Here is a 17,745-nt window from a genome sequence, read left to right on the forward strand (position 1 = left end):
TGAAAGAAAAGAAAAGAAAAAACAATCATCAGAACAGATAATATTCCAATTGAACTGCTGCATTCCACATTGATAGAGTCAACTCTAGTGTTAACCAACATATGTCAACAGATATGGAAAAGAAAACCATGACCAAAAAGTTTGGAAACTATCAATATACATCCCCATCCACACAAAAAAGGAGACACAAAAGACACCAACTATAGGACCATAGCACCAATCTCCCAAGCAAGCAAAATTATGTTTAAAATTCTGCTACATAGGATTTGTTTAATTATAGATGCAAAACACATTGCAAAAGTAATCCAGTTTGGGACCACTTTAACTGTCCTGACTCAATGCTAGAGAATTCTGGAAACTGTAGTTTTTTGAGACATTTAGCCTTCTCTGTCAGAGAGCTCTGGTGCCACAACAAACTACAATCACCAGGATTCCCTACCAATGAGCCAGGGCAGTTAAAGCAGTCTTAACAGGATTATTTCTGCAGACTCCAATCATACAAGCAGAGAGAAATCCCAGAGGTCCAAGTGCAGTTCAGGAAAGGAAGAGGCACTAGGGACCACATTGCAAACATATGATGGCTAATGGAAGCCACGAAGGAATTCCAAAAGAAAGTCAGCATGTGCTTTATAGACAATAATAATAATAATAATAATAATAATAATAATAATAATATTTATTTGTATCCCATCTCTCCAACAGAACTGAGGCATTTTACAATATCAATAAATTCATGCAAAACAAAAGTAATCCCATTATCCCCCCTCCCTTAGACACAATATAATAATCCCTACATAACAATAATTAATACCAATGTGAAGTCGAAGGCTTTCATGGCCGGCATCCATAATTTTTTGTGGGTTTTTCGGGCTATGTGGCCATGTTCTAGAAGAGTTTATTCCTGATGTTTCGCCAGCATCTATGGCTGGCATCTGTGGCTGGAAGAGAGGAAGGAGGCATTCTCTGAAGATGCCAGCCACAGTTGCTGGCAAAATATCAGGAAGAAATTCTTCATGGCCACATAGCCTGAAAAACCCACAAAAAACTAATAATTAATACCATTTAAAACATTAAAATAACGAGAGACAAAAAGACGAGCATTTATGGGTATTTAATATGATGATCCATATAGGTGGGTGACCAATTTAATTACTCTGGGAAGGCCTGTTGGAAGAGTTCTGTCTTGACAGCCTTTGACTGAAAGTTCATGAAAAGCTATGGAATGTCCTTAAAGACATGGGAGTGCCAGCACATCTGATAGTCCTGATGAGGAATCTGTACTCAGGACAAGAGACTGTCAGAACAGAACACAGAGAAACAGAATGGTTCCCAATTGGCAAAGGGGTCAGCCAAGGCTTAATCCTTTCATCCTACTTGTTCAATTTATACACAGAACATATTGTAAGAAAAGCAGGATTTGACATAGAAGAAGGAGGAGTGAAAATAGGATAAAGGAATATGAACAATGTAAAAGATGCAGACAACACCATAATACTAGCAGAAAACCTCCCAGACCTGAAACAACTACTAAGGAAGAAGAAAGTGCAAACATGGGGTTATTGTTGAACATAAAGAAAACAAAAATAATGACAACGGAGAAACTACACAAATTCAATCTAAACAATGAGGAAATAGATATTATCATACTTGGGATCAAGCACTGACAGGAACAGGGACTGCAACCAGGAACTCAGAAGAAGATTAATAATGGGAAGATGGCTATGAAAGAACTAGAAAAGAGTCTAAAATGTAAAGATATACAACTGAGCACAAATCAGAATCATACAAGCCATTGTATTCCCTATTACCGTGTACGGATGTGAGAGCTGGACAGTTAAGAAAAAAGGATAATAAAATGCGGCGCTGGAGAAGAGTGCTGAGGATTTTGTGGACAGCCAAAAAGGCAAACAAATGGATCCTAGAGCATATCAAGCCAGAAATTTCCCTGGAAGCCAAGATGACAAAATTGAGACATTCATATTTCAGCACATCATGAGAAGGCATGATTCACTGGAAAAAACAATGCTAGGAAAGGTAGAGAGAAGTAGAAATAAAGGAAGGCTGCATGCAGAGCAGTGGAAAACAGGGAGTCTTGGAAATGGCTCATCCACAGGGTCGCCATGGGTCAAGATTGACTCAAGGATGGTTAACAACAAAAAAGGAATCTCCATAGCAACATTATATCTCTTACAGGAAAAACATCTTTCCTTCAGACACAAGGTTAGTAGATACAAATGACAGACAAATTGGATCATTTCAGCTGCATCAGGAAAAGTAACCAAAAGCCCTGATGTGACTAGCTAATATATTCTCCAAGCTCCCTTTATTAAACAGTACTGTATGTTCAAGCTACTCATGGTCTTTTCTCAAGCTTTTATAACATCTTCTGAGAAAGATATTGAAGAGTTGTGCCTCTGCCCAACTGGTCGTCTTATTGGGCTATTGCTATCTCATCACCTCTGTGATGCTGAGCTTCATTAAAATATAACTGAGAACCTCATATAACATCTTTATTAACTGGAAAGAAGGTTCAGACAAAGTGGCAGCTCCCATTATCACATGTGTCTGGTAATTATAATTGGTACTCACCATGATCATTAGTGGTTGGACCTCCTGTCTGTTTTGCAAACAAGGACGTTAGGCTCAGATAACAATTCTCCCTATCAATCCTGTTCTTGGACAATCCCATTTTCTATCAAGCAGATATACACCAAAAGTTCAAAAAAAAAAAAAAAAAGGGGGGGGGGGAGATTGCTGTGGGACAACGGATTTGCTTCACATGCAAAATGAATCAACAATTCAAACTGAGTACTGCTGAAAGAAAATACATATAGCCAATTTAGTTGGATGCAGGCCCATCAGCTTTTGTCTTCAGTTACCAGTCTGGTGATCAAAACCTCTCCTTCAAACTTCTTATAAACTACAAATAAACATCTAAAGGATTATTCTCAATGATTTATTTAATATTTCTCACCATCTCTCTTTATGGGACAAAAAATTGTGGAAAAGACTTGTGAAAAGTTTTTATGAAGAGTGGGATGGAATTTGGCAAAGGAAGGAGGCATTAAAATCAGCATCTGTGCTAATTAAGAAATTCCATCCAATCAGTCCATCAAAACTCATTCCTGATTTTAAGTCCCTTATTACAGGTTCAGGCTTATCTAGGTGTTGATTGATGTGTGACAGCACATGTACATGCACACATATGTGTTTTGAATATCCAACAACTCAAACCTTGGAACAGTGTACAAACAGAACTGCAAAAAATCATTGAAGACAGATTTTTTTTTTTTTTGCCTTCTTGTTTCTTTTTCTGTTGTTTTATAGTAACAAAATGATTTCTTAAGAAGAATGGCAAGGAATTACCGATATCTTCAGTTTTGTTTGCATGAAAACAAGTCTTCTGGGGAAAGGTAGTGGAGGTGACTCACACATGGAGTAGGCCACATCCATACTAACCAAAATACATTCTGAAGTAAAAAAAGGTGATAAACTTCAAATGACCAGTCAGATCCTGCAGGCCTCTTTTTTTCTTAAAGATCCTACACCTTTAGGATTCTGCATTCTAGTAATAGTAATTTTCCCAAAGGCTTTTACAGCACAAGTTTGATGATGAAATATCATGTGAGAAATATCTGATCACAAAACAAGATAGGCTAAGTGACTACTGTATCCTGTTCTACTTGAGAGGGCTCCTATGTAATATATCTCATGATGTGTAATATACTATACTATGATGGATATTGAAACAGCTAAGTATTTTGGCAAAATCATCTGTAGGACATATATCAGTTCAGTAGATTAATATCTTTCCTCCACAACTAAATCAGGAACAGCAAAAAAAAAATTATTTTAATTAAAAAAAATTAAAAATGACAAGAACATTTGTAGGGAGTGCATTTAGTGCACCTTCTCATCTGAAGAATTATTTTTCATGCACTATTACATTAAAACAAGAAAATTCTCTATCAGTAATGTCTATAAGAGACATATTTCTTTGCTCGGTTTTTAAATTATGAATTACTGTTCAATTCTAATTGGATTTAGGTCATATGAAGTGACAAATCATTTACCACTTCCTATGTATTGTCAGCTTACCCTGGCCAGAATGATAGATAAACAGGCTAAGTTTCCATTATGGGACTTAGGTTGACTTGTGCTTTTCTTTATTTCCTTTCCCCATGGTTACAAGGAGAAGAAATTTGTTATGTCACTTCCATGATGATGTAAGGAGGTGAGTGTGACATATTTGTAGCAAATGAAGGGGCTTAGCATCAAATGGATTTGAGGCTGTTTGCGTTCTACCAGCAACTACTTCCATAGAACTCATCTTGTGCCTGCACCATCAGAGATATTACAACCATTGATCTTTTCCACTAGAACAACTTAAGAACATCTGAAGCAGCCAGACACACACACTAACAAAGCTCCTCTCAACTAGAAAAACTCCCCTGAACAGCTGTCTATGAACAATTGTTTTGCCTTTCTTTATCCTCCATATCTTTTTGCAGGTGCTGTCTCTAAGTGAAATATTGTTTTTTGTGTGTATTTATAGTAGACAACTCATTATGAGATGCCCTGTCTTTACTTAACTCAAAGAATAGACTGCATGGATGATTGTAGAAAGGTTGTATTGAAGATTTGGAGGCTGTGCAGACAGCCCCTAAGGGGCAGCCTCCATCTGCCCCTTTTACAGCCAGATCAGGGCCGCAGAAACCGCATGCTGCAGCCCCAATCTGACCTTTGCAGGGTGCAGAAAAGAACAGCAAAAAGTGGCTCCTTTTTGCACCCTGCAGAGGGTGCTATAGCCATGACTTTACAGTGCTCCTTCAGTGCCGCCAGAGGAGCATCGTGACACCACATGTCGTCATAATAATAATAATAATAATAATAATAGTTTTTAGTTATATCTTCCTGCCTCTCCCGATGGATCGAGGCGGGATCACAACAGAGTTAAAAACAATTACAATATTTTACAACATTAGTTACCACATAATTAAAATCACAGCTAAAAACATGAAACATCAATCCATCACAGGGTCAGGTGCTCTCGTTCCATACCAATAGTCTTCATAGGAGGTCAGGAGGATATGCACAGCAAAATAGCTCTGTCTTTACCGCCTTCTTGAAAATTTCCAAGGATATAATAAGGCGAATCTCCTCTGGAAGTCCATTCCAGTCTAGGAGCAGCTATGCTGAATGCTTTTTGGGAAGTAGAGACATGTTTGGATGCTGGTACCTCCAGCAGATTCTTCCCACTTGTTCTAAGAGTGCGGGGCGGATTGTATAGGGAGATGCGTTCCCGTAAGTAACCCGGGCCCAAGCCATATAGGGCTTTAAAGGTGATAACCAACACCTTGTACTGTGCCCAGAAGCTGATTGGGAGCCAGTGTAGATCTTTCAAAATAGTTGTTATATGGTCATGTGGTGCGGCATACAGCATCACGCCGCCCTCATGGTGAAGCCGGGACATATGTCATATAGACACAATTTCCCAACTCCAACTCCAAACTGGCCTTTCCCGCCATTGTACACAACTCCTAAGTCCAGCTAAGCAGCAAGTTAATTGCAGATCTGAGGCTACCACTTTGTTTTCACTTTTATAAACTCTCCACATCTCATGCCCCTCCCCAAAGGCCTGCATGCTTTCCCAGTCCCAAGCAACCTAAAGACCTCCAAACCCACCAAACATTCTCCTGCACCTGCTTACCCCTCTCAACACATCAGACTCAATATGGGTACAGAGACGCTAATAAAGCTTTAACATGGCAAGGAGGCTTGAGTCTGAGCTGTCAGACACATTAAATCAAGAATAGTAAAATCTTATGGCAAGTGCATCTGCAGGAGACATATTTGTTCAGTGGGCTTATTCGTGGTGCAGTATTATTTTTCATGCACTATTAAAGCAAGAACATAAGAAAGATGTCTAATGTTCAACAGCATGTTCTTCAATAGCAAGAGAAATACTCCAGCTTTTTATTTTTTTAAAAAAAAATCAGTGAATCTGGATGTTCTTAGAATGAACTTTTTGAATGACGCGACACTGCTTATGAAGATGGGAGACAGAAAGAGAGAGGGAGGAACATGTACTCAGGAGGTACCTCTGCACGGTGCAGTTTCCTAAAGCATCAGCTTTCTTTTGGCCCTGGTGAGAGATAGTCTACAGATGACTATGGGGAATATAATTTTTCATCAGAAAAGCAGTACAGTTGGCCCTTCTTATACATAGATTTTTTATGCACGGATGCAAGCATCCACAGTTTGAAAATGTTCCAAAAAAGTACAAATTTCAAATATCAAACCTTGATTTTCCAATTTTTATAAGGGACACACCATTTTGTCATTATATTTAATGGGATTTGAGCATCCGCGGATTTTGTTATCCACGGGGATCTTGGAACCAAACCCCAGCATATAACAAGTGTCCACTGTATTATATTACTATAATTTACCAAATATATTAAGATTATTTATTACAATACCTCCAACATTCAATCCCAATCTTCTATGCAGCAGTGCTTTACAGTAATCATCATTGCCCCTGCAAGTTTGAAGAATCCTTTGCCTGACACAGTCATTTCCTTACTATCTAAATGTAAACCCTAGTTTCTGCTTGCCCTCCAAAATCTGTTCAGAGCATGACCTGTGCGTTCCTACCATACAGGTAACAGATCACTGCCTCCTTCTTTTATTCATATACTTCCTTCATGGAAGAAAGCACAATATATTACAAAAGCTATAATTTCCAAATCTGCTGAATAATGAATTTCTGGTGTGCCTTGCATTCATCGTTTTCCATTAGTAGCTTTTTAGATTCCACACACAGGTAAAGCATTCAGCTTACTTTTTGGTCAGTTTTAACTGCATCTGAATTTACACTCGTTAGAAGCAAAGGCTTCATGGGGGGGTGGGGGGGTGAGAACCATTATGTGCATTTGAGAGTCATCATCTTCCTAGCTTCTACAAGAATGGGATGGAGATTAGTCTCATTATTAATAGCTGCGACTCATAAGCCAAATCATTTGCTGTATTATAGCTTGGCTCCCTTGTCTTAAAGTCCCCAGTATGAGTAATGGACACGTATTTGTAATTTTTACACATGTGTGTGAGTACACACAAATGAATGTGTATATATTTTTTCAATTAATGCTGATATAAAATATCTATATATAAAGTATCTATATATAAAATACAAAAATAAGATTACCTCCATTATTCAGAGGTTTATTTTTTAAAGGTTGTAATTTCAGAGAAACTCTTGTTACTTAGCTTGGTATCTGATAGTTTTCAAATACTGTTTGGAACACTACTTTGTAGATGGGCTGTTACATCACAGATTAAAACTAAGATTTAAAGTTCTTTTTCTGGTTTCCCTCCAACTCTCATTTGGGTTTTTTTTTTTTTTGGGGGGGGGGAGCATGGTGAACAAATAAGAGAATAATCCTACCGAATACATTTTCCTAGAAGAGCCTTTTTGGAACTTACGTTTGAAACTGATGTACTGATACACCTTTATGCATGTAATGAATAGGCTCACTGCATGACTTTAACACTTGGGTATTCACCCCAAAAACTGAGTGGTACAAGTGGTGTTGGACCTTATGTAGAAGTGTAGGGAGTTGCCACTAGTTGTTGCAGCATCTTCTTACCTTTAAAAACTGTTTTGTAATCAAGAGTCAACCAGGGATATTCTCTTACAACTTTACTTCAAGCAGTTATCATGGCACAGAAGGAGAGGGGAGTTGTTTCACAGTTAAAGTAACACTTTTGCTAGCGTAAACAGCCAACTCCAGAGTTCACATAAAGACATAGGGAAAAGCCCTTTGGATAACTTTAGACTGTAAAAGCTACATTATCTCTTACACAGTGAGTAGCCATTTCAACAAAATGACACCTGTTCCGTTTTTGTTTGAAAAGTATTTGTTTATTGTTTTAAAAACTTAAGTTAAAAAACAAAAGTCATACAAATGGTTGTCCAAAGGGCCCTGTAAGACCAGAAAGTGTGTATAATTAGCTAGCTGCACCACTTTAAGCATATGCACATTTTGTAACTTAACTGATACAATATGCCACATCTTTAATACTTGTGTAATAAAGCCAATGTTTGTTTTGGGCTGTTAAATATACTCCTTGTACTGAAAATAGAGAAATAAATTTATTCAATACTGCAACTCATCCATAAACTGAAATACAACATCTCCTAATTGCTCTCCCAGTTGTTTTAATGACCTGTTGTCTACTTCTCTAAAGAGCCAATCAGTACCAGTACAGAATCATTTACTGCCAAGCTATTTTATTTGCATTTTGTAAGTTCTATTTTCTCAATATTCAGAACAGGATCCTTGGAGTCCCATTCAAATTGTTTTACTTACTTTTCATCAAGGTGAAATCAAAGTATAATTAAGATGTTTCATGATCAGGAGAATTGTTAAAAATGCCTGTACAGGACACTTCAATGCCTGAAGAATAGCCCAAAGGGTGCCCATCCCAGCCTCTAGGATGAAACAGTGCAAGTTTTGCTGCACCATCCTCTCCCCTCTGTCCCCCCAAAAGTGCTGCCTGAAGCCGCTCATATTATGCTACATAGCAGGGCTAGCCATGAACATAAAGGTTTAACAGTGAATTCATCACAGTTATATTTATTGTTTCACAGAATGCCCCAAATTTAAGAACACAAATGCTAGATGTTCAGCTGTGCAAAACAGTATAGTGCTTAAATACAAGTGGAAAAACATGATTTGTTAAACAAATACTTCTCAAAACATGATTTTATGGTCCTCTAAGATAGGACTTAAAACTTCCAGCTGCTCTCCAGACAATTGCAGATCAGCTACCTTGGACCCAAACTGTTACCACTGCAATAAACACCAAAAATAGACAAATCTAGTAACTGAACTGTCTGTTTTGATGCCTTAATAATGATTTCACAAAGTGTATCAGTTCACTGAAGGCAGTTTCTAGTCCTATTTAAAACATGATCTGGCCCCGATAAATAAGACTGCACAGGAATTGTTTTGAAGGTCAATGGTCCATAATGGTAAGTTTTCTACATGATCTGTCATGTTAACATACAATTTTAGCATTGTATTTTTTTAGATGACTTTCTTGAATTCATCATACAACACAAGCACAAAAGCACCCCCCATGCCTCGAAGGACGTTAGACCATGCACCCTTGAAGAATGCTTTTCCACCTTCATCTCTTGCGATCTTTTTCCAGCAGTCAATTGTTCCAGAATACATGATGTCACCTGTGGGTTAAATAAGTGGATTCATTTGCAGTATTTAATTCAAAGGACAGCAGGCGTTGGTTTAAATTTTTGAAAAAGATTTAACAGCTAACATTCTACAATTTATTTAAAGATTACTCTGAAACTATACTGCACATACACATCATTTATCATGGGCGAGGACGCAAAGTTCTTAAGTAATTAAGCAAAGTTAAGGTCATCTGGGCGATTAGTGAGCTGTCATCAGCATGCTCTTATTTCTTTTTTTCATCAAACTCAGGTGAGATAGCAGATGTGTTAGACCAAAGTTGTAAAAATGAGGACCAATAAATTCTGAATCAATCCAGACAAAACTGAATCAATCCAGACAAAACTAACCATCAAGAATGGAATAATCTAGTGCCTTCCAGATGTTTTAGGCCATAAATGTCATCAGCACTACATTATGGGAATTATGTTTCAAACATCTTGAGGGCACCAGGCTACCTACCTACTGCAAATTATTTATCTCTTCAGAGTAGTGGCATTCAGCCCATTCTGGAAGAGTGTTGCACTTCTCCCTTAAGGTTCATGTTTGTAGTTTGGAAGTAGCCACTGATACCTATTTTGTCACTAGAACCAAAGGTGGCCTCTTATGACTTGGAACAGCCTCTACTAGCTTAGGCTGAGACCATCTTGCTCTCATTCTCCATGACCCATGATTCCAATCTAGATCACTAAGATGTGAAATGCATCATATGCAAGGCTGCCATTCAAAGACAGCAAAACTTCCATCTTGACAATAACATGTTTATAAGCTTCTATTTAAGTGCATACACTCCTCAAGTCTTTTCAGTAGCAGCACTAGCCTAAATACAGTGTGCCCTTGCCTTAACGCAGGGATCTGTTCCAGACCCCTCCACATAAGGCAAATAGCGCGTATGCTCGAGCCCCATTGAAAATAATGGGGCTTGTGCATGATGTGCAGTGCACACGCCATTGCAAACCTGTCACATGGCTTTGTAAATGCCCTTCCAATTTCAAGTGGAGTTTAAAAAGTTGCTGCAGCTTTTAAAATACATTTCAGTGCTTACATTTTATAATATACTCTTGTTTTGGGGTCTGAGGGCCCAAACAGACAGGCCAAAATAAAGCTGCTTTGGGTCACTTTGGAAGTATGCTGTTTAACTGACACACACATCTTAAGAGGCCAGAAGCTGCATCAAAACTGTGTTCCAGTCCTTAGGACTGGAGTATGGCTTTGGCGCAGCTTCTGGCCTCTTATGAGGTATGCATCATTTAAACAACATATCTCCAAAGTGACCCAAAGCAACTTTATTTTGGCCTGTCTGTTTGGGCCCTGAGTTTGATTTTCCTTAAGTGTTATTGTGTTGTTCACATTACTATGATTTTTCAATATTTTATTATTTAATTCACCATCAAGTTTTGTTATGGGGCAACTTATACTGTAAATAAACACCAGGATCTTTCTCAAGGATATACATAATATATACAGCTACTTCACAAGCCTGCAGAAATTATCCCACAGAGACGCAGTTTCAAACACCTATCCACGCTGCTAACACCCAATCCAATCAAGCTGATGGGACTAAAACATAAATATTAGTGCTCACTTTACAAAAGATGAAACTAATTGGTGAAACTGTAATGTCTCATACCTTCAGGAGTGCCTGGTACCAGCTTCGGCTGATACACCAACTGCATCCCTGTCTCGACTGAAAGGACCTTGAAACTGTAGTACATGCACTGGTAAACTCTCGCTTAGATTTCTGTAACGAGCTCTACATGGGGCTACCATTGTACCAAGTTCGGAAGCTCCATCTAGTTCAAAATGCAGCAGCCAGAGTGGTCACTGGAACCTCAAGGTCAGACCACATGACGCCTGCACTAAAACCTTTACACTGGCTGTCAATTAGCTTCCAGGCCCAATACAAAGTGTTGGTTATTACCTTTAAAGCCCTATATAGCTTGGGCCTGAGTTACTTGAGGGAACGCCTCTCCCGACATAATCCGCCCCCCACTCTCCGAACATCTGGGAAGAACTTACTTGAGCACCCCAAGGTGAGGTTAACATCTACTCACCAAAGAGCATTGTTGGCTACGGCCCCAACACTTTGGAATAATCTTCCAGAAGAGCTCTGACTTATTTCTACCCTGGATGCCTTCAAATAGGCGTTGAAAACTTACCTCTTCCGGCAAGCATACCACCCCGCCAATCTTTTATTGACTTCAGAAAAATACTACCTCCCGATCATGAGTCTACCTCAGGTTGTCAATGAGATTTTATATTGTATTAACTGTTTTTAGATAGCATATGGTTTATATTGTGATTTTAAATAATTGTTATTAGAATTATTGTTGATTGCATATTTGACTGTAATCCCGTTTCGATCCGTCGGGAGAGGCGGGATGATATAAATAAAGCTTATTATTATTATTATTATTATTCATAATCCAAAATTATCTATCACTAAGAGATTTATTTTCCTACCCCTCAAGTGTTTATTGTAAGTGCTGCTTACCCGCTTTACGCCCAGACTGCATCATCATTCGACGTCGCACTGTGTCAAAGGGATAGGAGACCACACCAGCTACTGCAGTTACCGTCTGTGCAATCATCCAGCTGATCACAATGTGAGTATTCCTAGGATCTGGTAGCATACCTGTAATGAAAAACAAGTAGTTCTGTACTTTTAATGAAAATATGGCAACATTTATGTTAACAGATTATCTTGTAGTAAAGTATATCAATTTTGTTTACAAGTTAACACACTACTTGGTTAATACATTTTACTACTTCAAAAAAGTGTACTGTTAATTTTCATTATCTAATTCAGCAATTAAAGTATATCTGACAGTGCCTATACTTAAAATCTAGACCTATGAAGCTCTAGTCTATCATGTTTTATCAGTAACGTTACAGCCAGTATGTACTGGCAGGTCCAAAGTACAGTCAGCCCTCTTTATACGTGGATTTGCCATGTGAGGATTTGAGCATACGCGCATGGCAAATCCAGAAGTTGTCCCCAATGGCGGCGCGCGGGCACGCACGCCGCCATTGGGGACAACTTCCCTCCCCTCCCCCCCTCTCCTCCCCCCAACTCTTTCCTTCCCTCCCTCCCTCCTCACTTACCTTTTCTTCGCCGGTGCCGCGTCGCTGCCGCCGCCGCCGCCACCTCGGCCGTAGCCGGGGGAAAGGCCGGGTGGGGGTTTTGGAGGCCAAGAAGCCTCCAGTCTGCCACCCGGCCCTTCTGCGGTGGCGGTGGCGGCAGCGGAGGACCAGCGCCAGAGGCCTCCGGCCTCCTCTCCGCCGCCGCCACCAGCACCTCTGTGCAAGGGCCGGGTGGTGGGCTGGAGGCCTCTTGACCTCCAGTCCGCCACTCAGCCCCTGCATTGAGGTGCTGGCGGCGGCAGCAGAGAGGAGGCCAAAGAGGCCCCAGGCGTTCGTCCTCCTCCTCCTCTCCGCCACCATTTTAAGTATAGGTACCGGCGAAGAAAAGGTAAGTAAGGAGGGAGGGAGGGAGGGAAGGAAAGAGTTGGGGGGAGGAGAGGGAAAAGGAGGGAAGTTGTCCCCAATGGCAACGTGCGTGCACGCGTGCCGCCACTGGGGACAACAGGAATTGAGCATACGCGGATTTTGGTATACGCGGGGGGTCCGGAACGGATCCCCCGCATATACCAAGGGCCGACTGTAGTAAGAACTGCCTGCAGGAAAAAACCAAACAAAACAGAACTTCACTCAGCAACTGCCTATTTTGCCCAATTAGTGAATTTATAAAAGAAAACATTGCTGATTCTACCTGGGAACTCTTTGTAGCCTCTTTGATATCAAACATGTCAGATTAACATCTTTTCTCTATATTTCTTTGAAATAAACATTTGTTAAAAAGAAAACAAAGGTCCAAAACATACTGCAAAAATAATCCAGTTTGAGACAGCTTTAACTGCCTTGCCTGAGACCTAAGAAATTCTGCGAACTGTAGTTTTGTGAGACATTTAGCTTTCTCTGTCAGAGAGTTCTGCTGCCACAATAAACTGCAATTCCTGGGATTCCTTAGCACTGAGCCAAGGCAGTTAAAGCAGTCCCAAAGTGTATTATTTCTGCAATGTGTTTTGGACCAAAAGTTCAAAACATTTCCCAGACAACGTGCTGTACTTGTAAACCAATATATGACGTACAGTGGACCCTTGTTATACGCTGGGGTTTAATTCCAAGATCCCCCGTGTATAACAAAATCCGTGTATGCTCAAGTCTCATTAAATGTAATGGCATAGCAAAATGGTGTCCCTTATAAAAAATGGAAAATCAAGGTAACTTAATCCTTTTTGGAACATTTTCAAACCGTGTATGCTTGAATCCGTGTATAAAAAATCCATGTATAAGAAGGGCCGACTGTACTTTATATTTCCCCTACATCAATGGTTCTCAACCAGTGGGTCAGGACCCCTTTGGGGGTCAAACAACCCTTTCACAGGGGTCACCTAAGACCATTGGAAAACATATTTGGACATAGCAATGAAAATAATTGTATGGTAGGGGGTCACCACAACATGAGGAACTGTATTAAAGGGTCACGGCATTAGAAAGGTTGGGAACCACTGTCCTACATGAACAGGAAATCTATCATGGGAATATATCAGTTTTAACTGCATAATCTTGTTTTGCCAAAAAAAATCAACCTAACTGTCTCTTTTACCTTTTGCTGTGTCATAGATCCCAAAGTAGGCAGCTCTATAAATGATTATACCCTGGACAGAGACATTGAAGCCTTGGTATAGGCCACGCACACCATCAGACTTGAAGATCTTGGCTAGGCAGTCCCCCAGACCCCTGAATTCTCTGTCAGTGCCAGCTTTTCCAACATCAGCAGCCAGACGGGTTCTTGCAAAATCCAAAGGATAGACGAAGCAGAGGGATGTTGCTCCAGCTGCGCCACCAGAGGCCAGGTTACCAGCAAAATACCTCCAGAACTGTGTGTGCTTATCTACTCCTCCTAAGAAAACTTGCTTATACTTATCCTTGAAGGCAAAGTTGAGAGCCTGAGTTGGGAAGTATCTGATGACGTTGGCAAAATTCCCACGCCAGAAGGACAGCATTCCTTGCTCTTTAGGAATGCGGACTACACAATCAATGATTCCTTTGTACTGTTTGTCAGCAGTAATCTGCTTGCTTGCATGTTGTACCTGTAAGGGGAAAAACGGATTATGTTATGGGTCAAAAATATCGTTATGGGTAGAAAAAAAGTTACTGAGACATTAACTTCAATACCTGGATCATATTCTTTCAGCTTTAGTCCAAAATATATATTTTAAAGACCTGAAATCAACGCTTATTCATGAATGTACTGCTAGAGGAATGTAAATGCATATGTAATTGTAAACAGTCTCCGCCTAAGATATTGGGGCAGGGAGAAGCTCAACAGCCACACTGAGGGGAAAAGACTTTGAAAATGAAAGCTACATCTACTTGTTTTCTCAACACTGAAATAAAATTTCAGACTTTCATGTTTTTCTTATTTCTGTTTTGTTATGCAAGCACAAGACCAACAGTTTTGAGTATTCCTTATCAAAAATCACCCACATAGTCCTTTGATTTCTATTGATTTAATGTACACCAATTTCATTTCATGCACAAAATTATTTTAAAAATAATGTGTATAAAATCACTTTCAGGCTATGTGTATATGAAACATAAATGAATTTCGTGTTTATACTTGGCTCCCATCTTCAAGGTACAGCATGCCCGCGCCATACGTGGGCGCGCCATACACACTCAAGCCGCGGGGCGCGGGGCGGAGCGTCCCATTCAATTGAAAGGGCGCACGCGCCCATTGCGCCCCGCGCGCTCCCGCACCGCCACGCACGAGCCCCATTGTTTCCAATGGGGCTCGAGCATAGGTGGAATTCGCCTTATGCAGCGGGATCCGGAACGGATCCCCCCGTAAGGCAAGGACGGACTGTATCTCATTTTGTTGTTGTTTTCCTTACAATTCGTTTCTGATGTATGGTGACCCTAAGCCGAACCTATCATGGGGTTTTCTTGGCAGTGTTTGTTTAGAGGTTTGCCACTGCCTTCCCCTGAAGCTGAGAGGATGTGAATTGCCCAAGGTCACCCAATTTCATGGCTGAGCTGGGAACTGAACCCCGATATCCAGAGTCGTAGCGCAACACCACTGGGTGATCTTGCGCAAGGGAGCTGGGGATATTTAGCCTGGAGAAGATATGGTTAAGAGGTAATATGATAGCCCTGTTTAAATACTTGAAGGGATGTCATATTGAGGAGGGAGCAAGCTTGTTTTCTGCTGCTTCAGAGAGTAGGACCCGGAGCAATGGATGCAAGCTCCAGGAAAAGAGATTCCAGCTCAACATTAGGAGGAACCTCCTGACAGTAAGGACTGTTTGACAGTGGAACACACTCCCTCGGAGTGTAGTGGAGTCTCCTTCCTTGGACGTCTTCAAACGGAGGCTGGATGACCATCTGTCGGGGATGCTTTGACTGAGAGTTTCTGCATAGGAGAATGGGGTTGGACTGGATGGCCCTTGCGGTTTCTTCCAACTCTACCATTCTATGATTCTAAGTCCCACTCTCTCAGCCTCAGAAGATGGCAATGGCAAACCCCTCTGAATTAACTTGCCAAGAAAACCCTATGATAGGGTCACAATAGGGTCACCTATAACGAAGAAATGAGTTGGAAGCACACAATAACCACAGCAAAATGAGATACCTTTAAGATGAGGCCCAAGACTAAGCACCAAATCCATTTACGTTTCATACAGGCATAGCCTGGTGGCAATGTTATACACAATATTTTTTAAAAAATAAATATTGTGTGCGTGTATGTATATATATATATATATATGTGTGTGTGTGTGTGATGTACTCTCGTCCCTCCGTATTTGTGGCTTTGACATTTGTGGATTTGATTATTCATGGATTTGATTAATATGTTCTCTCTAGGAATCTCTAGGTCCTCCAGCGCAACTCTATGGTCAACTTTAACTAAAGGTTGCACCGAAAGACCTAGGGATTCTAGAGAGAATACTCTACTCGGCCTTTGTAGCTCCTCCAGGGCAGTTCTTTGGTCAGCGTCTGTGGGGCAATCCAAAACGAAAACACTTCATCTAGTCAGAAGCATTTCAGACAAAGGAGCCTCAACCTGTAGCTACTGATCTGGGTCCTTAGATCTCAAAACTAGGGAAATTTAGAGGGGGGCTCATTGATCTGGGCCACTTGCGAAAACTAGGAATGTTACATCTATACTTTTACAAAAGTCTTGCAGAGGTCCAAAAGAGTCAAAAGCGATCCAGATTTGTGCCTCGTTCAGACCCTTACCCTCCAGGTCTTTTGGACTACTACTCCCAGAAGCCCCAGCTAGTTTGGCCAGCAGCCAGGAACCCTGGGAACTGAAGTCTTTTTAGAGAAAGCGCACACCTCGCGCACAAAGCGACGGTTAAATCGTTGGCGCGGAACTGGCAGCAAAAAGGGGCGGAGCCAGCAGCAGCTCCGCGCAGGCCCAATCGACGAGGCGACGCCTCAGCCGAGTTGCGCGAGACCACACCGAATGGGAAGAGGCGGGGCTTTCCAGTTGCTTCTATCTCAGCCATACGCTTACGGTCGCGTCAATCAAAAGGCGACGCCGCCGGAAGTAAGTACTTTTCCCTCCTCCCTTCGACCTCTCTCAGTGCTCGCCTATCCACCCAAAGGAGACACAGCGGGAAGAAGAAAGGCGGAGGGACAAGGCCTTCCGCGTGGGGAAGGCTCCCTCGAGACCAAGCCACGTTCCATCGTCTGCACAAACATAAAACGTGTATAACGCGTTCGTTCTCACAGCCTCCCAACGGCTATTCCGTAACGGAAACCGGCCTGAGGGAGGGAAATAAAGGCGGCTAGAGGAAGGGAGCAAGTCTCCCCTCACACAACGTAGAATGAATGAACAACACTGTTAACACACCACGCGCCCCCCGTTTCCCCTCAGGCTTCCTTCCTTTTCCCCTCCATCCTCCACATTCCCTCCTTGGCCCCCTCAGGCCCCGACCTGAAGTAACAGCTTGACCCGCTCGATGGGCGCCACGGCTGTCTTGCTGATGGCCGCCGCCACGCCGCCGGCTAAGAAGTCCTTGGCGAAGGAAAGGGCCGCGTCTGCCATGGCTCTGCGGGAGAAGGGAGGGAAAGGCTCCCAGACGAGGAAGACGCCGACGGAGAAAAAGGAAGGGCTCCCGCCGCTCAGGAGCTAAATGGCCGGCTTGGGAAGCTCCGCCCGCAAGGCGCCATTGGCGGAGGACGGAGGCGCCGAAAAGGAGGGGGTTTTAGGACGGGATTCGCCGGCCGGGAAGCGGCGCGTGTGTTGGTCACTAGGAGGCTGCATCCACACTGGAGAAATAACCCGGTTTGGCATCGGTTTAACTCTTTGTCTGTGTCTTTGCTATGGAATTCTGGGAGTTGGAGTTTGTTGTGGGCCCAACAAACTCCAATTCCCAGAATTCCATAGCAAAGACACAGACAAAGAGTTAAACCG

General features: G+C 41.6%; 1 protein-coding gene across 1 annotated transcript; it reads right to left on the reverse strand.

The window, feature by feature from the left end:
* Positions 1-7,902: 7,902 nt before the first annotated feature.
* LOC149319359 (ADP/ATP translocase 3) lies at positions 7,903-17,467 on the reverse strand. The gene is made up of 4 exons (XM_089511548.1): positions 17,266-17,467; positions 13,927-14,413; positions 11,752-11,892; positions 7,903-9,250 (listed from the first exon to the last, which is right to left on the reverse strand). The coding sequence occupies exons 1-4, from the start codon at positions 17,374-17,376 to the stop codon at positions 9,093-9,095; spliced, it is 897 nt and encodes a 298-aa protein (XP_089367674.1). The 5' UTR covers positions 17,377-17,467; the 3' UTR covers positions 7,903-9,092.
* Positions 17,468-17,745: the final 278 nt, after the last annotated feature.

Source organism: Sceloporus occidentalis, unplaced genomic scaffold (genome assembly GCF_023333645.1).
Source record: "Sceloporus occidentalis isolate IW3139 unplaced genomic scaffold, rSceOcc1.0.p SCAF_2, whole genome shotgun sequence".
Lineage (NCBI taxonomy): Eukaryota > Metazoa > Chordata > Lepidosauria > Squamata > Phrynosomatidae > Sceloporus > Sceloporus occidentalis.

Excerpts from the sequence above, each read along its gene's own strand:
- LOC149319359 (XM_089511548.1), bottom strand. The coding sequence starts at position 17,376 with ATGGCAGACGCGGCCCTTTCCTTCGCCAAGGACTTCTTAGCCGGCGGC. Across the intron at positions 14,414-17,265 it reads GGGTCAAGCTGTTACTTCAG|GTACAACATGCAAGCAAGCA; the intron begins GTCGGGGCCTGA and ends TTCCCCTTACAG. Across the intron at positions 11,893-13,926 it reads GATCTATGACACAGCAAAAG|GTATGCTACCAGATCCTAGG; the intron begins GTAAAAGAGACA and ends TTTTCATTACAG.